Consider the following 24,273-nt stretch of genomic DNA (forward strand, 5'->3'; position numbering starts at 1 on the left):
CTCCCCCTTTACCTCCAGAACTTGAAGGAGTGTGTTCTAGTCAACATTGTCACAAGGTTTGTCTACAAAGCTGTGCCTAAATAGCCTGTTACTGTTTTTGCAAATCAGTGAAATTTAGGTGATGTCTCTGATCATATGCAGTCATGTTGAGTTTCGTAATGGCATTTCACTTTTTGAAGGTAGAGTTGCATGTATTTCAGACATCAAGTTAATTGCAGAAGGTCTAATGATAACATTCAGAGGGTCATTGCTTTGTTGCTAGTAGCACACGGGACGCGGCACAATTTAAAGTAACATTTTATTGACGTAGACTCTTCGGGGTGTTTTATGCAGCATTTTTATTTATTCATATGTGATTGTGTATCTAAACTGTAGACTGTAGTTCTCTTGTCACTTGTTTCATTCTCAATGTATGGGTTTTTACAATCTTGCTGTGTATATTCAGTGACTGTGTTTCTCACTCTTGATGGTGCATTAGTCACTTCTATTGTCAGACAGTACTTAAGACAGTTTAGTTCGGTGGCGGAAGATTTGCACTCACGTGGTGAAGTTGCTGCCACTCAGTTGGTTGGCTCGGCCTTTGTAGGAGTGATTGCAACACAGTGTTGCTTTGGTAGCAGGTACTAAATTTCAAATTTCTCAGTACAAGTTGCCTTCGGATAGTATCTCAAATAAAGAGAATGAAAAGGCATCGAGAAGAGTTTGCCCCCCTCACGACTGTTTCCCTTCCCTCCCACCTCCCCCCCGCTCCGGCACCTCTGGTGCTGCTGCTCCACATGCGCACGCACCGACCTTGTTCCATTCTGTATTTCTGATATGTGCATTCACTAAACTAAACTGAATGGAATGGCCGAGGAAACTTCTAAGGAATGGTTCTTCACCATCCCCTTCCGGCTGGTTTCATTTCAATCTTTTTTGGATGGTCACTTATTATTTGTTCCATTTCATTCATCGTCGAGTACCGAGCTGTAGCTCCTTTCGTTCATTGTGTTCAATCTCAAATTGTTCCCAAAATATTTTCTAGTTGTTTGCACCCATCACCGGTAATTTATAACATTTTTGTAGTTATGTATTAAAACTAAGACAAGAAGGCCAGTGGATAATAGTACACTCGGAATCATTTAAAATTGATATTTTAAAAGTATGGGCAACAGCACAAATAATGAAATTTATAAAACTTTAAAAAAATTAAATACTTTTTGACTTTTTTATCATTGTCATGATGTTTGCAACTCTTTTTTAGTAATGACTCATTTTCCTTGTAGTTTTTCATTAAGGATGCGTTTTATAAAATGTTCTCAATTATGGATTTGTTGATTGTTTATTATGTATACACATGTAAGTATTTTAATATGAGTACTTGCATTTTGTTACAATACTTTTTTATAAAATGTAAAATATAGGGAAGGCAACGACTCACATATAGTTAACTGGTGTGTGGCACATAGAAACATGCAACAGAAAAACAGTATTTACACTAGCGTTCAAGATCTTGCTCTTTCTCTAGTAAAGGTACACATATTCACACAAACAACCACACAGGAACCCAGCCGCACAGAATTGCAGCCGTGAGTGTGAGCAGTTGAGTGTCAGTGTGGTTATCTGTGTGAATGTGAGTACTTTCACGAGAGAGAGATAGAGAGAAAGAGTTTGAAAGCTACTATAAATACTGTGTGCTGTTGCATGTTTCTGTGTGCCACTCATCAGTCAGCTGCAGGTGAGTTGTTGTCTTTCCACTATTTTTCATATTTTTCCATCCAGCAATTTCGATTATTGTTACACATTTTTATAAAATATGCTTTGAATTTTAGGTCAGGCACAAAAATTCTAAAAGGTGATTCTATTTTTTATGATTCTGTGATGCGAAAGTTACTGACACATTCATTAGTTCTTATTGTTCACATTATTTTAAAAACCTGGGAAACTGAAACAATTCCACACGATTGGGAATGTCCATTGATGCTCCAACTGCATAAGGAAGGCGACAAAGCTGATCCAACAACTACACAGTCTTTAGACAATCACATACAAAGTGCCTTCGAAACTCCCCACAAATGGCTTTAGCAACACACTGACCACCTGATTGGTGACTACCAAATGGATTTAGGAAGGGCCGACCGTGCACAGAATGGGCTTGGTACCTGGAGACAATATTAAGAATTCACCAGTGTACCAGTGCAGTAGTCAGCTTTGCAGATTTATGAGGGTTTGCGATTCTCTCGAGAGACAGTGTTTTCGACACTCTGGAAGACCTCAGAGTGGGCAGGAAGACCAGACAACTAATTTGAACACACCATCAATGGTAAAATCGCTTGTTGAACCCTCTGAGCCTTTTGCGACGTGTATACGAGTTTGGACAAGGAGACGGCCTCTCCCCCTGCTGTTTAACTTGGTTCTGGACAAAGGTCTGAGTGGATGGAGAAAACACATCAAAGGTCTCTGAATCTGGACACAAAATCACTGTCAAATGTTAAACTTTTGCTGACGATTTAGCAGTGATCACCTAAACTGGCCTCTCCATCAGTCTGGTTCACACTCTCACCATTACAGTGAGCAATTAGCTGGCTCGTTGCTACTAACAGTGACTGCGAGTGAAGGGCGGAAAGGGGAGGGGAAGGTGGAATCGCAAGCAGGTACCTCCACGCGAGAAACTGTTGTCAGCGAGTCTGTTATCAGCTGCTAATGTTATCTCTACAGCGGTGTATCACTTCACAGTGGTTAATTAATGCCTTTTCTGACAAATTTATATTCGAAGTCAATTTACATTGATGAGAAATGACAATGAAATGAAGCCTACATTTCTTTTAATTGATGAAGCAAAGAGGCAGCCGAGTACGAAACATGATATTTTGCGAGATTGATACAGCTTTGTGATGAATGTCATTTTCAGACGAAATTTAACCGCTCAACTGCTACATATGTGCGCTCTACATTCTGTGCTGCACACGGCTTTGTTGTCACTGTACTGCCTGCCTAATGTGGATACCTGTTCTGAGAGATGGTACGCATTGCATAAACTTTGTCTGGTTGATCTTAACCTCGTACGTTGCCTTATGTGGAACGTAGATAGGGTATGGAAATTGTTATTTAAATCTGAAAGCAGAATGATCTGTCATTTAGATCTCAAGTTATTGGTTTTTATATCAGCAAATAGACACACGCAGTGCACCCAATTCTGCTCCTGGACATCGCGAATCGTGTGGTCGTAACAATACGAGGTCTGTTCTAAAAATTCTGTAACTTTGTCCACAAACTTTTTCAGTGCGTACCTTCTACTTATTGTGCCTGGTCTCCTTCGAAATCTCTCCTCCACAATTGATACGTCGTTCCCAATGGTGTTTCCACTTTGCCATCTACAAATTTTCTTTTATCTCGTCTAGTGTTGCAAACCCTCCTCCTGTCAATGGGGTTTTCAACATTGGGAATAAAAAAAGTCCGCAGGGGACAGGCGGGAGCTATGTGACGAACTTTTGTGGCAACACAGTGCATTATGAGATGCCGTGTCAGGATTTCGTGACATGACCCAACTGAAATGTTACACTGTTTTGCAATCTCTTGGACAATCAATCTTTGATTACCACACACAATTTCTTTGACATTCCCGACACGAGCATTTTTGTTAGACGTCGAAGGGTTCCCTGAACGAGGGTCATCTTAACTTCTGTTCGTCCATTTTTGAACCAGGTGAACCACTCGTAACACTAAGTACGGCTTAAGCGCTCATCACCGTAGGATTCCAGCATAATTTGATGGGTCTCTGTGAACGTTTTCTTTAGTTTCACGCAAAATTTAATGCACGTGTGTTGCTCCTCTAACTCTGCCATCTCGAAATTCGCATCTGTGCGTAAAAATGTTCTGCTCGATACAGCACTGAACAATAACTAACAGACTTACGACAATGAAAATTCTGGCGAGAAATAACGAATGTTTCAGAATTTTTTGAATAGACTGTGTAGTTATATTTCATAAATGGTTCAGATTATCGAAATATGGTTCTTTGCTAATGATAGCCACAAAGAAACATTTATGGTGTATGATAAACGCTCAAAATGTTTTTATTCACAGAGATACGGAAGTACAGGGTTGCCACAGGTTATGGAAATCGGGGAATTTCAAACACATCAGGGAAATTGGGGAAATGTCTGTGAAATTTGAAAGGAACACTGGAAAAATCTCATTTTTGTATCACTAGATGAAATGGTTTGTTTACTGAGGTGTCGTGCATTGTCGCTGGCTGGGTCCGTACGAGTACGTGTACCACTTCCCTACTCCCTCATTCCTGTTGCTTCTCCTCTTCCTGCCACTCTCCTCAGCTTGCAGTCAGTGCCGCAGTCACTTCTTGCCGCTAGCCTAGCAACTGCCGACGAGAGGCAGGGAGGAACGAGGAGTGGTTTGTTTCGGGATTCTCAGAGGCTGTAGATGCAGCGGCCAGAGATGGTAGTCACGTGTGCACGAGTTGTGTCCGAGTGATTGTGTGAATGTGTGTGTGCGCGCTCTAATTTCCTGACAAAAGCTACGGCTGAAAATTTACTCGTGAGTGCTATTGTCTTTTCTACGTGCCAGTCTGTGGCTCAGCAATCATCTTTACAGTGAGTTGCTACCTATCCTCATTATTATTGATTCTCAGAGTGTTCGAACAAGTTATCTGTTGCACGGACTGATCACCACAGTGTTATTTCATCGACATGCTGTCTGTGGCTCGTGAATATCTGGCAACACGAGTGGATTTCTACGGTGGGCCAAAACTGGAGGCTGTTTCTGTGGGTATCTGTAATGGACTGGGCCTGCTGATCTGAAGCCATTCGTTTGCCTCTAATATGCGGGCCCTGTCAGTCTGATCTAGTCTCACCGATCTGCCCGCAGGCCTGGTCTGTTTGTGTGGGGCGTAATGCAGCGGATTTTCACGATTTAGGTCTGGACCCAGGACTGTGGTGCTCCTCAGCAGGCCAGAGACCGTGGGCGATGGATTCCAGGAATTGCAACTGTCTCACTGCGAGCGCGTTGTACAGTGTGGCATTTTATTTGTTGCAGTATATTTCGGCACTTCAAAAGTAGTTTATATGTCAGAAAGTATGGGTGACGAGAAGAAGAAAATGGTGTCAGTCGCTGGCAGTTTGTACGCTATGTACTTATACATTTCTCTAAATAAAAATCACACAATACTTGTAAAATAGTAGATATAACACAGTGGGTAATAACTGACAATAACAAACATAGTAACCGAGTGGGGTGGCGCAGTGGTTAGACACTGGACTCGCATTCGCAAGGACGACGGTTCGATCCCGCGCCCGGCCATCCTGATTTAGGTTTTCCGTGATTTCCCTAAATCGCTCCAGGCACATGCCGGGATGGTTCCTCTGAAAGGGCACGGCCGTTTTCCTTCCCAATCCTTCCCTAATCTGATGAGACCGATGACCACGCTGTCTGGTCTCCTTCCCCAAACCGACCAACCAACAAACATAGTAGAACCAACATTTTTTTGACAGTCACATATAGTGTTGGTTTACACAATTCCTCCCTGCCTTATACTCTTCTTTCAAGGGACCTACTTTTTTCTGAGGTTATTTCTGAAATTAGTGAAGGGGCTTTAAATCCAGCTTGTGACTCCAAGGAAATGTGTGTTTTTGTCACCAAATGGCTTTCGTTTTATTGAAATAAAATAACATCAGTGGTCTCTCTCTTACTGATGAAGGCTGTGGTCAAAAGCTATGTGTTTCTTTTAATTGTGTCTGTCTGCAACACGATGTGTTTTATTTACGATAAGTAGCGACCTGTTTTTTCCTCTTGATATTTTGTTTGTTTATTCCAATTTTAACACATTATAACATGTTTTACATTCTTCATTTCTCTTTGAAACAAGTAACATAACTTCTCTTAGACTTCTATAAAAGAGGAATTTTTGTTAAATATGTTCTTGTACATAAATTTTTAGAAAAAAGAGGTAGTCAGTTCTTCCGTAAGTACGATGTATATGTTTTTAAGTTGATTGTATGTTGTAATGTCACCCTCCAAAATGTTTCAAATAGTACTTTTATATAAAATAATAATAAAAATAATAATAATATTGTAATTATATTTCTTAAGTATAACATCGTTCGTAAACCCTCGTAAGAGTAAGATTGTGAAATAGAAAGTACTAACAGCAGTTATATAACATTACTAAGGTCAACGTCGTGTGTTGCTGTCAGCCCTCCCCTCCACTCACCATTAAAAGTATCTTAATCTGTGAGGTTATTTGTACCCCCTACCCTTATAGTCAGCCGTATGTGCACCTAGGTCGGCAGAAATTTTTCCAACTGTTGCAGAATTGTGCTTTTACACGTCAACCTCCCACTGTTTGCCAGGACCCTTGTTCTACTATCTTGAACTATTTGTGAAATAAAATGAGAGTTATGCCTTATGCGACTCACCAGGTATGTGTATTTCGTATGCTGATGAGGGAAACATCGAGACTGCCGCTTAATAGTATTTTGGTCCGCCTTCGGGTCGCAGTACGGCAGCGACTGTGCGCAGCACGGATTTGACGAGTCATTCGCAGGTTTCTGGAGGTATGCGGCACCAGTTGTCTGTGCACAGGTCACACAGTTTCTGGAAATTGTGGGCCAGTGGTTTGTGGGTGCAGAATTGGTGCCAGATAGTGTCCCTGATGTGTTCCGTCGATTTCAGATCGGGTGAATTTGGTGGCCATAACATCGACATGAATTCACCGTCATCCTCCTCCTCAAACCACTGTAGTATGGTTCTGGCACTGTGACGTGGACAGTTGTCCTGCTGGAAAATGTCATCGCTTCCTGGCATACGTAGAGAGTGAGGGGATGCGGCTGGTCTACAATAATGTCCAGGTAGCCTGCAGCTGTCACAGTGCCTTCGATTACTGCCTCAGGTTCCACGGAAGTCCAGGTGAATCCCCCACAGCATACTCCTCTGTCCGTAAGCCTGCACCTGTGGTGTAATGCGTGTTTTGGGTAACCGTTCAAACCTGGTGTATTAAGATATACAATTCATCTCAACCGGTTGCACATTTCCATTGATCGGTCAAATCTCGATGCTCGTGTACCCTCGGAAATCGTAATTATTGGTGTCATTGGGTTAAAAAGTGGCATCTGCTGCAGAGCACTGAATGCTGTGCTCCAAAACAGTTGTGCCTTCACCAGCGTTGTACTCTGTCAACAGATCCTATTGCTGCAATTTTACACAATGGGGAAATCTTCGATTCCACATTCTGTGATGAGATGTGGATGTCGGACACCTTTTCACCTATTTGTTTCTCTCCACCATTCGGTCACTTATCGTAGATGCTCACAACATTAGGAAGTCAACAGCTGACCACTTTCTTCGTTTCCAAGATTATCATTCCCAGGCATTAGGCCATACCACTCTGCCCGTTGTTAAAGTCAGTTACATCAGTGGATTTCCCCTTTTGCAGCACATATCATTGCTACAATCATTCACCATTAATTTCTGCTCTACCTATGTACTTTACATACTGTATCACGTGTTCGCAGCTCCACCAGTGTGTATTCATCCTTGCAGTGTGTGTCGGTTATAATGTTTTGGCTTGTGAGTGTACATTTTGTCAGCAGTACCGGGAATTGTATGTTTTGAAGGTAAATACTTGCGAGCTCACCTGTCACACTTCAAATACAATTTCCCTCACTCTTTAAGCCACATCTGTGCAACACAGTGGCCCTGGGCACCGTTGTGATATTTTTTTCTTGTACCATTCGTAAACAGATTTTTGTTCTGACAAATTCTGATATTAACTAAACTTTCAGAAAAAAACTATTTTTGTACACTCAAAGCCGTACTCATTATTTCCCCAAATAAAAATTAGACCTCAATTGTTGGGAATAGAAGACAGAGTCACATTAACCCCAATGAAGCTTTGCCACAAATAATAAGTTTGCACTTCTTAAACATTGTTGTTAATATGGATAGTTCTTCCTGTGCAATGTTTTCATGCTATTCAGTATAACATGAGAACTTGTGAGTGGAGAGTCAGTTATGTGTCTTTTGTGTGGTTGATTATTCTTAATACAATGTTGCTAAAAGACAAAACAATCAGTCCATGGTAAAACTGTAAGTTCTTTGCCTTTTAGCCACAATAATGTGGCTAAAAGGCAAAGAACTTACAGTTTTACCACAGACTGATTGTTTTGTCAAATTCAGAGGAAAACCCATGTGTTTATTGTGTAACAACAGTTTATCTTTTCCCAAGAAATGTAATATAAAATGCCATTTTCCCACAAATCACACAAAATTTAATAGTAACCTTCCAGTTTACTCTGAATTATTAAAACATAAAGTTAGAAACTTAAAATCTGAATTAACATGATAGTAAACTGTGTTTACAAAGCCAGCTCAGCAAATTAGTAATGTGACAATGGTCTCTTGCTAAGTATGTTAAGTTTTAGCAAAAAGAAAAACCTTCCAGTGTCAGGAAAGTAGTTACTAAACAATGGTCAATGCCGTGGAATCTGTTTGATGCCCACAAAGATAAATATGCACTTATTTCGTCTATAAAAGGACTTTAGTTGACTCCCAAGCTGCTGCTAGATGTGTTGAAGCAATTTCTAAAAATTTAGACTTTAAGTTATATCAGGACTGGCAGTCGTGTGACTATTTTTGCTCCAGTTGGATGAGAACATGTATATTTCTGATACCGGAGAGTTGTGTTTATTTGTTAGACTAGTGTTTCATGATTTTACAATTAAGGAGTAGTTTGTAGAAGTGCTGCCGGTGGGAGAAGACATATTAATGCATTCCTGAAATTTGCTCAAGGTACCAACTCTCCACACTCTAAGCTTGTTGCATTAACAACAGATAGGGCTCATCCATGAAATATGTGGCTTACAAGGAGTTTGTTTGACCAATTCTCGAGTATTCTGGGTCCGTTACCAGGTAGGAGTAGTAGGGAGAGGGGGAGGGAGGAAGAGAGAGAGGGGGAGGGCAGGATTGTTTAGTCGGTGTGAGAGCATTACAGAGGGACTCAACAAACTATGGTGGCAGGAATTGCAAGAGAGGTTTTGTGCATCACAGACACATTCACTATTGAAATTTTGAAAGAGCATATTCTGGGAAGTGTCAGTCAACATATTACTTCCTCCCACATATACCTCACGAAATGACCACGATGGGAAAAGTCCGTACCAGAAGTACTCTCCACCACCCCTGTCAGGTGGCTTGTGGAATATAGATATAGATGAATGGAAAAAAATAATGGGTTTCTTGTTCTTTGGGCTAAAGATGATTAATTTTCAAACTTGTATCACTATATCATCCACCAGAAAGCTTCATGTGCAAAGGTTTTTAAGTTTAGCCATGTTACGGATATAACTCCTGTAGTAAATTATATCTGTTTCTCTTCTGTATGTCACCGATTGTTCAGAAATGTTTTTGAATATATCAGTGTGTGAGCATGGTGACACAATTCTCCATGCAGACGTAAAGTGGCTTACAAGAAGAACATGACAGGTACCGTTGTCCGATTTCCCAGAACTCCAGAGGGTCCAAAATAAGCTTACCCATAGAAACTTGACCGTTTCTAAGAAAATGGCAGTCAAAGTTATCACCGTAATTTGTACACGTTCTAGCATTGCTGAAAGTTGAACCGAAGCAGTGAGACAGCGGGCAGCATCGCAGCTCTACAACTTTTGTGCCCAATGTTTGAAACCCGATTCTTCTTTAAATTTATTTAACTTCGTTTATCTACCCATGTTTGTAGAAATTTACTACAAAAATTATTCATATTAAATTAGAGAATACAAGGGTGTTATATTAAATGTAAAATTATAACTGGGTTTCACAATAAGTGTCATACATTCATTATATATGGGTATGTTAAAATTCAATATTCCTTACTGCATAATTTACAAAAACAGCTGCGGTTTTCGCCAACCAAAATGCATAAGATTATATGTGAATGGTATTTTCAGGAATTTCAATCTTTTTAAATTCTCATACTCTTATATTTCATTCTTATATCAATTCTTACATTCTATTCTTATATTTACTCTTCTGGAAGGGTTGGTGCATTTCCTTGGTTGATACCAATTGCAAACACGAAGTTCCAAACACCATGAACATCGTGCAAAGGCAGGTTTATCACAGTGATATTTCTTCGTATGAATCTTACTTGGGAAAGAAACGTCATTAACACTGCTGAAGATTTCACGAGTTGGCAATAATTTCGCAGCATTGTTTCTGAAAATTGGTAGCTGTTATTGATTATGAATCAAGATACACTACAGGGATTTCACTAAAAAAATTTAAGATTTTCTCATTCTTCTCTTCTTATTTTTAATTCAGTTGTGAGACAGACAATTAATAGATGAATTAATAGATAAATGAAAAATGAAAATAAAAGTAATAATTGGATGTCAACCATGGGGTGTGAGAATGTGAAGCCACGACACTAGCAACTGTGCGACCGCTTCAGTTGTACTCATTGTGTGCTAAAATGCATACAGAGTACCTTGAAAACTTTAGTAGTCTTTTTCCTGGAAATGGTAGAGTTTGTAGGGGTAAGCCGAGACACGTGTTCGCTGTCTTTGACCCCACTTCCATTGAGCCAAGTTTCTGGGAAATTTGGTTGTGGAGCTTACCATTATTAGGGGGAGAACTCTACAATGATTCTGCAATCTTCTGGATGAGAAACCAGATTTTCTGAAATTGTGTTCTAGGCCTTATAGTCGAGAAACTGACAAGATATTGTGCCTCCCGAATTTAGATTTCTCAGCAGATACCACCTCAAAATTAAGTGAGCTAAAACTCCAATTACAAGGAAAAAATTGCAAAATTTCAGCTGTGAAAAGTACAGTAAATGGTTTCCAGAGGAAACCGAAATTATGGATTGCACATTTAAAAAGAAATCCCGTATTACCCTTTCCAGCTTTGAATTTAGTTCTGGGAACTATGAATGTCAATAACTGTGATAATCTTTTTGCCAAGCATCTTTAACTGCTAACCACAGAATTTTATGACAAGTCGAGCCAGTTTTCTACAATTGAACTAGTGATTATTATGTTTACCAGTAATCCATTCATTTCTGTTTGTATTACTGAGCTTGGAGGCAGGGTATGAGAGAGCTTCAGAAATTGGAATTTTGAAAAATTAGAAATGAAAATTTCATATCTTCAGGAGAGAAATCCTCGAAATCATTTTATACAACTTCAGGCAATTTCTGGTCTCTGGTGGACAGCAGTTAATAATCCACGATCATTAGCATTACTTGGAAACTTATTCTTGATTTGGTTCAACATACTCTATGTGATCAAAAGTATCCGGACACACCCAAAAACATACGTTTTTTCATATTAGGTGCATTGTGCTGCCACCTACTGCCAGGTACTCCATATCAGCGACCACAGTAGTCATTAGACATTGTGAGAGAGCAGGATGGGACACTACGTGGAACTCACGGACTTCGAACGTGGTCAGGTGATTGGGTGTCACTTGTGTCATATGTCTGTATGCTAGATTTCCACACTCCTAAACATCCCTAGGTCCACTGTTTCCGATGTGATAGTGAAGTGGAAACGTGAAGGGACACACAGCACAAAAGTGCACAGGCCGACATAGTCTGTCGACTGACAGAGACCGCCGACAGTTGAAGAGGGTCGTAATGTGTAATAGGCAGACCATCACACAGGAATTCCAAACTGCATCGGGATCCACTGCAAGTACTATGACAGTTAGGCGGGAGGTGAGAAAACTTGGATTTCACGGTCGAGCAGCTGCCCATAAGCCACGTATCACGTCGGTAAATACCGAACGACACCTTGCGTGGTGTAAAGCGTGTAAACATTGGACAATTGAACTGTAGAAAAACATTTGTTGGAGTGACGAATTACGGTACACAATGTGGCGATCCGATGGCAGGGTGGGGCTAAGGCAAATGCCCAGTGAACATCATCTGCCAGAGTGTGTAGTGCTGACAGTAAAATTCGGAGGCAGTGGTGTTACAGTGTGATCGTGTTTCTCGTGGAGGGGGCTTGCACCCCTTGTTGTTTTGCGTGGCACTATCATAGAACAGGCCTACATTAATGTTTAAAGCACCTTCTCGCTTCCTACCGTCGAAGAGCAATTTGAGGATGGCGATTGCATCTTAGACACGATCGAGCACCTGTTCGTAATGCACGGCATGTGGCGGAGTGGTTACACGACAATAACATCCCCGTAATGGACTGGCCTGCACAGAGCCCTGACCTGAATCCTGTAGAACACGTTTAGGATGTTTCGGAACGCCGACTTCGTGGCAGGCGTCACCGACCGACATCGATACCTCTCGTCAGTGCAGGACACAGTGAAGAAAGGGCTGCCATTCCCCAAGAAACGTTCCAGCACCTGATGGAATGTGTGCCTGCGAGAGTGGAAGCTGTCATCAAGGCTAAGGGTGGGCCAACTCTATATTGAATTCCAGAATTACTGGTGGAGGCTGCCACGAACTTGTAAGTCATTTTCAGCCAGGTGTCCGGATACTTTTGAACACATGTTGTATCTTTGTGAGGTCACATTTTCATCTATGAGCATCGTCGACAGTAAATACGAATACAGCGTGACAGACTCACGGATAGAAGATGCATGAACATGTTCCGGCAAAACACGGGATTTTTATAAGTTTACAAGGAATGTGCAGTGCCAGACTTCACATTCATTATATAGGTTGTAGTCTAAGAAATTTTAATTGTAATTGTTTTTAGTAGTAGTAGTAGTAGTAGTAGTAGGATAGTGATTGTGATGTCGGTAGGGCTCACACTAGTTAAATGTGCCGGAGCACAAAAAGTTGGACCGAAGTGGTGTAACCAGTGACTGTGCCTGCAGAGTGAGCAGGAGCGGCTGGGCCAGCTGACGGAGGGCACGCTGGAGCGGCAGGAGGCGCTGCTGCAGCAGCAGCGCGGCCTCCGCCAGTTCGTGGGCAGCAACCTGCGCGACCTGCTGCGCGAGAAGCAGCTCATCGCCGCCGGCCACCGCGAGCTTGCCCGCATGACTGAGGACGTCCGGCACAGGCTCGGTGCGTGCAGGTGAAGGCGGGCCATTTTACGAGTGGTAATCCTAAAGTGACTGAACTAGACGCCTCTGTTATTCGTGTTCTAAGTACACACATTTCAATCTGACACATTTTTCCCAATGACCTCAGAGACCTTTGTCATAAAAGTCTACACTTAGGCTGTTTGGAAAGTGTTCCACTTCAAAAACTGACCTGTCCTCGTCGTAGAAATGCCTGCCGCGCAACGGTTACTTCGTCCGGGGTGGGGGATGAGAGGAAGTTACCGTGCGCAGTGTCGGGTGTTTATGGGAGGTGAGACAAAATGCTGTAACCTCGTGAGGAGATTTCACTAGTATGCCATGTAGCAGTTTGTATCTCTCACTAACGTAATCAGTTAGCACCACACAAAAAATAACCAGTATCACCTTTTATTATGGCAGTTGGGTGTCGGCCTCTTTTGGCGGTGGTGAACCCACATTTCCACAACTCGTTTTGCTTCTCTGTCTCTGCATCGACACTCGTCTGTGGTGATTAGGCTGCTGTAGTAGTCTGCACCGAGCCGCCACAGGTGCGCCGTTTCCACTGTTGCGTCTGTTCAGTAGGCTTCTTTGGTGGGAGTGAACAGTAGTGAAACCCAGTGTGTTGAAAATGTTAGAGTTGACGGCAAACTGATCCTTGACTGATTTTCAGTTTTTCACTGTTGTCTTTCGTTGATATAGGCAGGTCTTCAAACACCGAGGCCTCCACTTCTATTGCAATTCCTGGATCTTCACAGAGAGATGTGTGCCTTTGATTCTTTGTCATTCAGACTTGAAGACACTGGAAGCACTTGCATTTCCTGCCTACTGTGGCATATTATGGTGCATTGTTGCTGTACACTTCGATCAGCTTGAATAATTTTATTCATTTATTTATTTGTGTGTGTGTGTGTGTGTGTGTGTGTGTGTGTGTGTGTGTGTGTGTGTGTGTGTGTGTGTGTGTGTTTGCAGTGTTGTCCTCCATATCATCATCATCTTATAAACTTTCAAGAAACTGGCTGGGTCTGTTTGGAGCATAAGCCTCTCCATCAACTTCTGCCTTCCCACGTCTCTCGCTCTCCAGCTCGATCCTGTCTTCTTCTGTCTTTTGCACGCAGTCTGTCACGCCTTTCAGCCAGCCATCTCTTCTTCTTCCTCTTGTTTTCCCTTCCCTTTTAATTTTTGCACCTGCCCGTGTTCCCTCTTCACTCACTTTAACGTCTCCGTGCCGTCGAAGCCTCGATTCCTCTACCTTGTCCTGTAATGGTTCATTCTTCATTTATTCTGTGATCCTCTCATTCCTTATCCAATCCATCTTTGTCACTCCAATAGTATTTCTCATTAACTTGTATTTTTCTTCTCCCTTTTCCTTTCATTACACATGAGGATAGGAGCCCAGTACATCCAGTATATAACCCTTTTGCTGCTTTGAGGGATGTCCCTGCTCCAGATCAGGCTTCTGACACACTTCCAGAACGCTACTGCTCGCCTCTCCCACATTGTGGATCAAAGGTACTAGAAACTCTCCACCTTCCGTAGTCGGCCTTGATTGTCATTTCACACTTACTTATGCTAAATTTCATCCCATACTATTGTCCAGTTTGTTGCTCCTGCACTTTCTCCTTGCTCCCCATGTATGAAATCGTCTGCAGATATCATTGCTTTCATCTTTGCTCCACTAGTTGTTGTGCCACTCTTGCTTATCTCGTTCATCACCACAGTGAAAAGCAATGGTGAGAGTGGATTGTCCCATCTTCAGCCATTCTTCTGTTCCTGTCAGACCAAGCTCTCTCTTTCCACTTTCACACAGCTTATACTTCCATCGTTGTAGATTTCTCTTATCCTCATCGGTTCCCGTGGAACTCCCAAACCTTGCACCACCGTGCACTACTATTGTGTGCTTTTCAATACCCGGGAAGGCCGTCACTGTCAGAATATCTATTCAATGTTCAAAGTGCTATTCCTGTAGCTGTATTAGAGTGACAATCAGATCTTCTGTAGGCTTTCATACTCTGAAACCGTCTTCTTGTCCTATCGTATTTCCTTCTATTTTTCCCTGACTTCCAGTTTCCAAAGTGGCTCATAAGTGTGATTCCCTGACAGTTTTTGCACTCATTTGCTATTATCTTTCTTGAAAATCAGGACAGTTATTCCCTTCTTCAAATTTTCTGGGGTCCTCCTCCTTTTTAAACACAATTTTTATCACATGATAGATCCATCATACCCCCATCTCTCCTGCTCTCACCCCATTCCTACACTCAGCTCACCCAAACCTAGTCCATTTCACTCTTTCGTCTTTTTCAATTTATCTTCCACTTCTCTCCATCTTAAGTCCTCTTCTGTTTGCAGTTCCACATCTTCCTCCTTGTTCGGGTCTCCAGGATTGAGGAGTTCTTCAGAATACTCCCCCCACTTGATCTCAAGTTCCTGCTTATTTTCTGCCTGTTGACCACTTGTGTTCACCATTCAGACACAGTCTGTCATATTGTTCTGCCGCACAGTTTTAGCCGTACAGGACCTTTTTTGAACCGTCATTATCTTCCACCATCATTCTAGTTCCCTCTTCCATCGCCTTATTCTCTCATCTGCCACCACTCTCTCAGCTTCTTTCTTTCTATCCAATATTTATGTTTGATAATAGACTACAGATTCAAATATTGAAACTTATTCTTGAAGTTCAACTTAACTGTAATAGGTATAGATGTGCCGGATTGGGACTTGAACCTGAATTTCCTGCTTATCTTGAGTGGTCACCTTACCATTTGGCTATTCGAGCATGCTCCCAGAACCGACCCAAACTTCCATGTCGTGCACCTATCTGTTTCTTTTCATATTCATAGGAATAAATTTAAATATTTGAAACTGTAGTATGTCATCAAAAATAATTGCATATATAAGGCGAAGATGGGCCTGTTATGAAAATGACAACGATAGTCTATGACTTCTCGTCTTAATTCTAAAACCTTCACGGGGCTCCCAATATGTGGGCATGTGGTTGAATGCATTAATAATGTGTGAGAAGAAATAGATGTGTGACATGAGGAAATTTGGGTTGGTCCCAATCTGGCACAAATTTTCTTGTGTTGCTTTAGGTAGTATATCTATACCTATTACAGTTAAATTGAATTTCAGGAATAATTTTCAGCTCTTTCTTGCCTGATACTCTTCTCTTGTACTAGTGTGCTATTGTGGAATTGCTCCCTAAACAACATATTCTTCTTCTCCACTTGAATTTCATTACAAATAAGTACCCCACTCATACAATTATAATTGGTTGAGACTTCAATCTACCATCGATTTGTTGGTGAAAATACATGTTCAAAGCTGGCGGTAGACAGAAAACATCTTCCGAAATTGTACTAAATGCTTTCTCTGAGAATTACTTTGAACAATTAGTTCATGAGCCCACACAAATTGTAAATGGTTGCGAAAACATACTTGACCTCTTAGCCTGATCTAATAGAGAGTGTCTTGACGGATACAGGGATTAGTGAACACGAGGTCATTGTAACGAGGCTCAAAACCATGTCAACCAAAACCACTAAAAATAAATGTAAAATATAGCTCTTTAAAACAGCATATAAAAATTCGCTTGATACTTTCCTAAGAGAAAGTTTCCATTCCTTCCAAACTAATTATGTAAGTGTAGACCAGATATGGCTCCAATTCAAAAATACAGTATTGAAAGCAATAGATTGATTCATACCACATAAGTTAATAAGAGACAGGGCTGATCCACACAAAATACATCAAAACACAGTTCCAGAAGCAACAAAAAAAGCATGCCAAATTCAGAAGGACGCAAAATCCCAAAGACTGGCTAAGTTTCACAGAGGCTCGAAATTTAGTGCAGACGTCAATGCGAGATGCTGTTAATAGTTTCCACAATGAAATATTGTCTCAAAATATGGTAGAAATCCAAACAGATTCTGGTCGTATGTAAAGTACACCAGTGGCAAAAAACAGTCAATACCGTCACTGCGCGATGGTGATGGAAATGTTACCGATGATGGTGCCACTAAAGCGGAGTTACTAAATACAGTTTTCCGTAATTCCTTCACGAAAGAAGACGAAGTAAATATTCCCGAATTCTAAGCCAGAACAGCTGTTCGCATGAGTGACATCAAAGTAGATACCTTAGGTGTTGCGAAACAACTCAAATCACTTAAGTGAGGCAAGTCTTCCGGTCCAGATGGTATACCAATCAGGTTCCTTTCAGAGTATGCAGACACAATAACGCGTTTCTTATCAATCATATACAACCGCTCACTTGAAGAAAGGTCTGTTCCTAAAGACTGGAAAGTAGCACAGTTCACACCAACATTCAAGAAAGGAAATAGGTTTAACCCATTGAATAACAGATCCATATCACTGACCTCAATTTGCAGTAGGATTTTGGAGCATATACTTTACTCGAACATTATTAATCACCTTGAAGAAAATGACTTAGTGATACTTAACCAACACGGATTCAGAGAATATCGTTCTTGTGCAACACAGCTAGCTCTTTATTCTCATGAAGTAATGAGTGCTGTCAACAAGGGATCTCAGATTGATTTCATATTCCTAGATTTCTATAAGGCTTTTGATACTGTTCCTCACAAGCGACTATTAATCACATTGTGTGCATGTGGAGTATCGTCTCAGTTGTGTGACTGGATTCCTGATTTCCTCTCAGAGAGGTGACTGTTCGTAGTGACAGACGGAAATCATCGAGTAGAACAGAAGTGATATCTGGCATTCCGCAAGGTAGTGTCATAGGCCCTCTGCTGTTCCTGATTTACATAAATGATCTAGGAGATAATCTGAGCTGCCCCCTTAAATTGTTTGCAGATGACGCTGTAATTTACCGTCTAGTAAAATCATCAGACGATCACTTCCAATTACAAAATGATCTAGAGAGAATTTCTGTATGGTGCGAGAAGTGGCAATTGGCACTAAACAAAGAAAAGTGCGAAGTCAGCCACATAGGTACTAAAAGAAATCCGATAAATTTTGGGTATACGATAAATCGCACAAATCTAAGGGCTGTTAATTCGACTAAATACCTAGGAATTACAATTAAGAGCAACTTAAATTGGAAAGACCACATAGATAATATTGTGGGGAAGGCGAAACAAAGACTGCGCTTTGTTGGCAAAACACTTAGAAGATGTGACAAACCCACTAAAGAGACAGCCTGCATTTCACTTGTCCATCCCCTGCTGGAATATTGCTGCATGGCATGGGATCCTTACCAGGTAGGATTGACGGAGGACATCGAAAAAGTGCAAAGAAGGGCTGCCCGTTTCGTGTTATCGCGCAATAGGGGTGAGAGTGTCACTGATATGATACGCTAGTTGGGGTGGCAGTCACTGAAACAAACACGGTTTTCTTTGTGGCGACATCTATTTACGAAATTTCAATCACAACATTCTCTTCCAAATGCAAAAATATTTTGTTGACACCCACCTACGTAGGGAGAAATGATCGTCATAATAAAATAAGAGAAATCAGAGCTTGAACGGAAAGATTTAGGTGTTCCTTTTTCCCACATGCTATTCGAGTGGAATGGTAGAGAAGTAGTATGAAAATGGTTTGATGAACCCTCTGCCAGGCACTTAAGTGTGAACTGCAGAGTAACCATGTAGATGTAGATGTATCTTTTGTTTCTTGCATCTCTTTTTGTTGCGCTTGTCCTCCCACAGATTACCTACAGATAGCCTCTTAAATCTGCCCCACTCCTCTTCTGTCATTTATGGTTCATCAGTTGGGAGATTTTCCTCCACTGTTCCCAGGCACTTTATTCTCTTCTTCTTCCAGCTTCCATTCCATAACATGCCTATCCTGGTTTCCTGTCCCTTTCTCATCCTTAGTCCCTCTCTCAGGTTCGTTGTTAGCAGTTGATGATTGCTGCCCATGGTCTTGGATGGCATTACCTTGATATCTGTGATGTTCCTCTACATTTCACTATCACACAGAATAAATTCAACTATCAACTTGGTCCTCAAGTCATTACTGTACCCCTTCAATTGGAGAAAATGAATTAATGCACTTTATCAGTGGTTTGTGCCCACCTGATGTGTTTCTGCAAACAAACAAGAAATTAAATGTGTGCCTTTGTTTTCTCAAGATGTACCTCAATCTGGTTGCTTGGCTGGTTTTATGGGTATTAAGGGAGCTAGTAAGAAATCATCAATCCCTCATTCGCAAAATCTTTTTCAAGTTTGTGTAATCCTCCCAGACACACAGTCAAATCTGAACAGTCGTTCTTTTATTGGATGTTTCTCTGGCCCAGTAATTATGGCATAGGAATCTCAAATATACTGAAATAATAGGATGTGCTCTGTGCCTATTACTCTGGTTATTATTTCAGCACTATACTTCAGCCCTTTTTACATTAAATCATATTAAGATATCGTCTTAGTGACTGAGCTGTCTTCTTTTAGAAGATCAATTTACAAATGATCATACCATAAAATATTTAGATATTGTTTCCTATTGTTCTTAGGTTGGGATGTAGTTGTGACACGTTACGTGGCTTAACAGAAGTCCACAGAGTCCTGGAATCAAGCAATGTGCAGTCTCCGTAGGGCACTATCTGCACAAGTGGGAATATGAGAAGGATGGGTAGAAAGGGGAAACTAGCAGGCTTCCAGTAGGTGTTGTCACTGCCCTATGTTGCGGTTGTCATAGAATTACACTCGGACATAACTTTTTTGTTTGTGTTTGAGACAAACCATTTAAATTACAAATGAATACTACTGAATCTCAAAGTTACATAAATAGACATATTCATTACCCTTTACATTTCACCAAAATAAGGATGAGAGGTTTGCATAGATCATCAAACAGTAGTAGAATAATTTTTGAGAAGCACCCTGAGATGCTTGTTTCGGTACAGTGGTGTTCTCAACTAGAAGTAAAAGGTATCTAATGAAGAGTCCTTTACGACTAGCCCTCTTACATTTGCGTCATACTTAAAAACGTGAAGCATCAAAAAGAAAAGAAAATCCTTTCTTTATATCTAGAGATAGGACAGTATTGTTGAAGCTTCCTCGCAGATTAAAACTGTGTGCCACACCGAGACTCGAACTCTGGACCTTTGCCTGCGAAAGACAAAGGTCCCGAGTTCGAGTCTCGGTCTGACACACAGTTTTAATCTGCCATTAAGTTTCATACCAGGCACACTACACTGCAGAGTGAAAATATCATTCTGGTATTGTTGAAATATATAATCCTTTTTATTTAGCAAGACGTTTTGCACGGATGCTTCAGATTTTAATTTAGTTTCATACATCTAGTAATTAAAAACAAGAGATATCATTTTTGTTGAAAATTACTTGTTCAGTTATGTTAATTAACATAGCTATTTGGTAATAATTATAGAATTCAAATAAAACTAAAAAAAATGCTGTTAATACCAATAATAATTCCAATCCCGAAGAAAGCAGGTGTTGACAGATGTGAAAATTACCGAACTATCAGTTTAATAAGTCACAGCTGCAAAATACTAACGTGAATTCTACAGACGAATGGAAAAACTGGTAGAAGCCGACCTCGGGGAAGATCAGTTTGGATTTCGTAGAAATGTTGTAACACGTGAGGCAATACTGACCCTACGACTTATCTTAGAAGAAAGATTAAGGAAAGGCAAACCTACGTTTCTAGCATTTGTAGACTTGGAGAAAGCTTTTGACAATGTTGACTGGAATACTCTCTTTCAAATTCTGAAGGTGGCAGGGGTAAAATACAGGGAGTGAAAGGCTATTTACAATTTGTACAGAAACCAGATGGCAGTTATAAGAGTCGAGGGACATGAAAGGGAAGCAGTGGTTGGGAAGGGAGTAAGACAGGGTTGTAGCCTCTCCCCGATGTTATTCAATCTGTATATTGAGCAAGCAGTAAAGGAAACAAAAGAAAAATTCGGAGTAAGTATTAAAATCCATGGAGAAGAAATAAAAACTTTGAGGTTTGCCGATGACATTGTAATTCTGTCAGAGACAGCAAAGGACTTGGAAGAGTAGTTGAACGGAATGGATGGTGTCTTGAAAGGAGGATATAAGATGAACATCAACAAAAGCAAAACGAGGATAATGGAATTATTCGAATTAAGTTGGGTGATGCTGAGGGAATTAGATTAGGAAATGAGAGGCTTAAAGTAGTAAAGGAGTTTTGCTGTTTGGGAAGCAAAATAACTGATGATGGTCAAAGCAGAGAGGATATAAAATGTAGACTGGCAATGGCAAGGAAAGCGTTTCTGAAGAAGAGAAATTTGTTAACATCGAGTATAGATTTAAGTGTCAGGAAGTCGTTTCTGAAAGTATTTGTATGGAGTGTAGCCTTGCATGGAAGTGAAATGTGGACGATAAATAGTTTAGACAAGAAGAGAATAGAAGTTTTCGAAATGTGGTGCTACAGGAGAATGCTGAAGATTAGATATTGACTAAGCACACCAATCGTGTTCAAATAAACACTCACTGTCCAGAGGGACAAACCGCAGTCGCCAGTGGTGAGGTGGGAGTGGCATGAGTAATCGGTTTAGTGCTACACATGGCACATTGTTAGAAGATAGGTGATGTGCATTGTGGTGAGATTCACTGTCACAATTCTGAGAGATTAGGTTCCAGGAACGATTGGACAACATATTACTTCCTCCCACATACCAGCAGTCATTTGTCTTGCTCACTATTGGGGGAGGGGAGGGGGGGATCAGTAGTATCGATAGTGCCCTGTGCTACACGGCGTAAGGTGGCATAGACAGTACAGAGGTAGTTGTATTGTGGTGGAATGCTCCTGAATGTATTTTGCGAACGACTCGTCCTGTCGGCAGATGCGGCGAATGAGCAGCTGGACTCTCAGACGGCGGAGCAGCGTGCCAACCACGAGCAGCTGCTGGCTGACCTGACCACCATCCAGCGCCAGGCGGCCGAGGTCTGGGCCCAAGTCGGTAAGCAACAAAAACCTCTAGCCCTGCCGCTCTGTGACACATTTACTGGCAGCTTGTGGCTGGGACTCGAGACCCTACTACAGAGATCATTCTGATAAAAAACTGAGTAGGCTGTTATAACACAGTTTTAATGGTGATGCAGATGGATTGCCTTACGTTTCTACATAGTTTCTTCCATATTATTATTATTATTATTAATAGTATTATTATCCCCCCCCCCCCCGTCCATTGGATACAAACTTTCCAGAAGTTGGCTGCCCCAGAAGTCAGTTGCACACATACTGTTAGCCTGTAATGTTATGTTCAAAATGTTCTTCTGATGCCTTCTCCAGTGGACCCAGCACCTGGTGATTGCGGGAAAACGTATCTGGACAGTAAGGTGGGTGATCTAGGGGTGGCATTGTAGCTCAGAGTTTCCCACATGTGAGAGCTGCCAATATGCAGCTGCACGTTGTCCAGGAGAAGGACTCCATGAAAAGGAGTCTCGGCAGCGCCCGGGAGTTCGCAGTAGTGGGCTGCGTTCGCTGTCTTTTGCCCGTGACAGAAGTCGATCGACAGTACAACTCGTAGAGTATGGAACACAGCTGCCAAAACTCTCCCTGCTCGTAGTCTTGTTTTGGCATCAATTGGTGCCTCTCCTCCCTCCCGAGACTCCAAACACTGTTCACTCCACACTCGTCATTTCATTCTCTGGGGTAAAGTGATAGCGCACATATTTTGTCACAGGTCACGATAAGGTCCACAAAAGCCTCTTTTCTTACTTCAAAGTGATCCAGAAGTCGTCAACAGGTGTCTTTCTGCACATTTGTGTGTGCCTCGGTGAGATGTCGAACCCACTTCAGATATTTTTTCGTATCTGAATGCGCCCGATAAAATGGTACGGCCGCTTTCGCACTTGTGCCCACCTCTGAAGCTATCTCGGCAACAGTGCTGTGGCAATTGCCTTCCACGAGCTGCATTGACACCGGTTGCTGGACACCATTTACGGCTTTGATTTTCCACTATATCAAAACTGTTTCGAAATGTCTGGGTCTAATTCGACACTCGAGTAGCATCACCAATGTTGCGTGGACTCTCTTCGGACTGTAAATTGATTTCAGACCTCGGTCAACGAGAAAACAATTATAAAACCTTGCGCAACACGTAATGGTACTTTCAGTTCACTCATAACGATACTGTAATGACTTACCCGAGTGTGTTCGTGTATATGAACACAAAAATCTGGTCCATATTTAGAAGACCATCACAGCTTAACCCTCGAACAGGTGGGTCGTTTTTCATAACACGAGGGTGTGTGTGGTGCAGTTTGTATGTGTGCAAAGAATTTGTGAGCAAAATCACAATATAATCTTATTTTAATTAAACGATGATAAAATAAACTTGTATAATATAAGTTAAAGCACTGTTTAATTTAATAATAGTGAAATAAGCTTGCAGTATATCACTCTGTTACCCTGGACAGTTGTTACCGAGACAGTAATGACCCACTTGAAGTATTAAACAGTGCAGTTGCATCAGATCCCAGCCAACCACTTATTTAGTTACTAATAACTCTCAGACAGTGGTGTCCTTGTGGGATTATGCTTTTAGGTTGCAGTGCAGATCAGTTTATTGCACAGATCATTTATTTATTTATTTTTTTAATCATGCCCCCCCCCCCCCCCCCCTGCATGTTTTATATTACTGCTTTTTACTTGGACGTATGACAACACAATTTGTGACTGTGGAGGGTTAAAAGTTATGCAGTAGAATTTATTATCACCACCACCATTATGTTACACTCACAACTTTTGATTGTAAAAACTATTCTTTGGAAGAAGAACAAACCAGCCTAAAATTAGTTTGATTGTGCTAGTGTATAACAATAATTAGCTTGGAAAGGGAGATGTTCCAATAGCATTATGACTGCATACTAATAGTGAATTAAATTTTTAGTTCCCCTGCAGTTAAAATCATTCTTTAATTTTGCATTACAGACAAATGTATTCCACTTAGACGAAAAATGAGTGATAGTCACCAACTCGTCTTACAAACTAACCACAGTAAATTTAAACCGAGGTCAAAACTGAAATATTAATTGTCACACTCAAAGGTAATGATACATGTATATCGGACACTATAATCCAGTCAACTTTGCACCTCAATATTGACTGGTGGGGTGGTTCGGAACATTGCTGTAATGACACACACTCTTTTATATTCACTTTCAGTAAAAAAAAACACTCTTTCTGAACAATGTATCGTAATTATAGCTATGTATTGAGGATCTGCCTGCCAGGAGGGCGACATGCTCGACCACTGCTTCAGCCACCACTTCTGACTTCTACTCTGGGATTCTT

General features: G+C 41.2%; 1 protein-coding gene across 8 annotated transcripts in view; it reads left to right on the forward strand.

Moving 5' to 3' along the window:
• The window catches only part of LOC126108940 (protein brambleberry-like), a 202,427-nt gene that overhangs the window by 78,898 nt on the left and 99,256 nt on the right, over nt 1-24,273 (forward strand). For all 8 annotated transcript variants that reach the window (XM_049914316.1, XM_049914318.1, XM_049914317.1 and 5 more), the window contains exons 5-6: nt 12,823-13,012; nt 21,818-21,934. In XM_049914316.1, coding sequence (XP_049770273.1) covers nt 12,823-13,012; nt 21,818-21,934 — 307 coding nt within the window. The remainder of the gene's footprint in view (nt 1-12,822; nt 13,013-21,817; nt 21,935-24,273) is intronic.

Source organism: Schistocerca cancellata, chromosome 11 (assembly GCF_023864275.1).
Source record: "Schistocerca cancellata isolate TAMUIC-IGC-003103 chromosome 11, iqSchCanc2.1, whole genome shotgun sequence".
In the NCBI taxonomy this organism is placed as follows: Eukaryota; Metazoa; Arthropoda; class Insecta; order Orthoptera; family Acrididae; genus Schistocerca; species Schistocerca cancellata.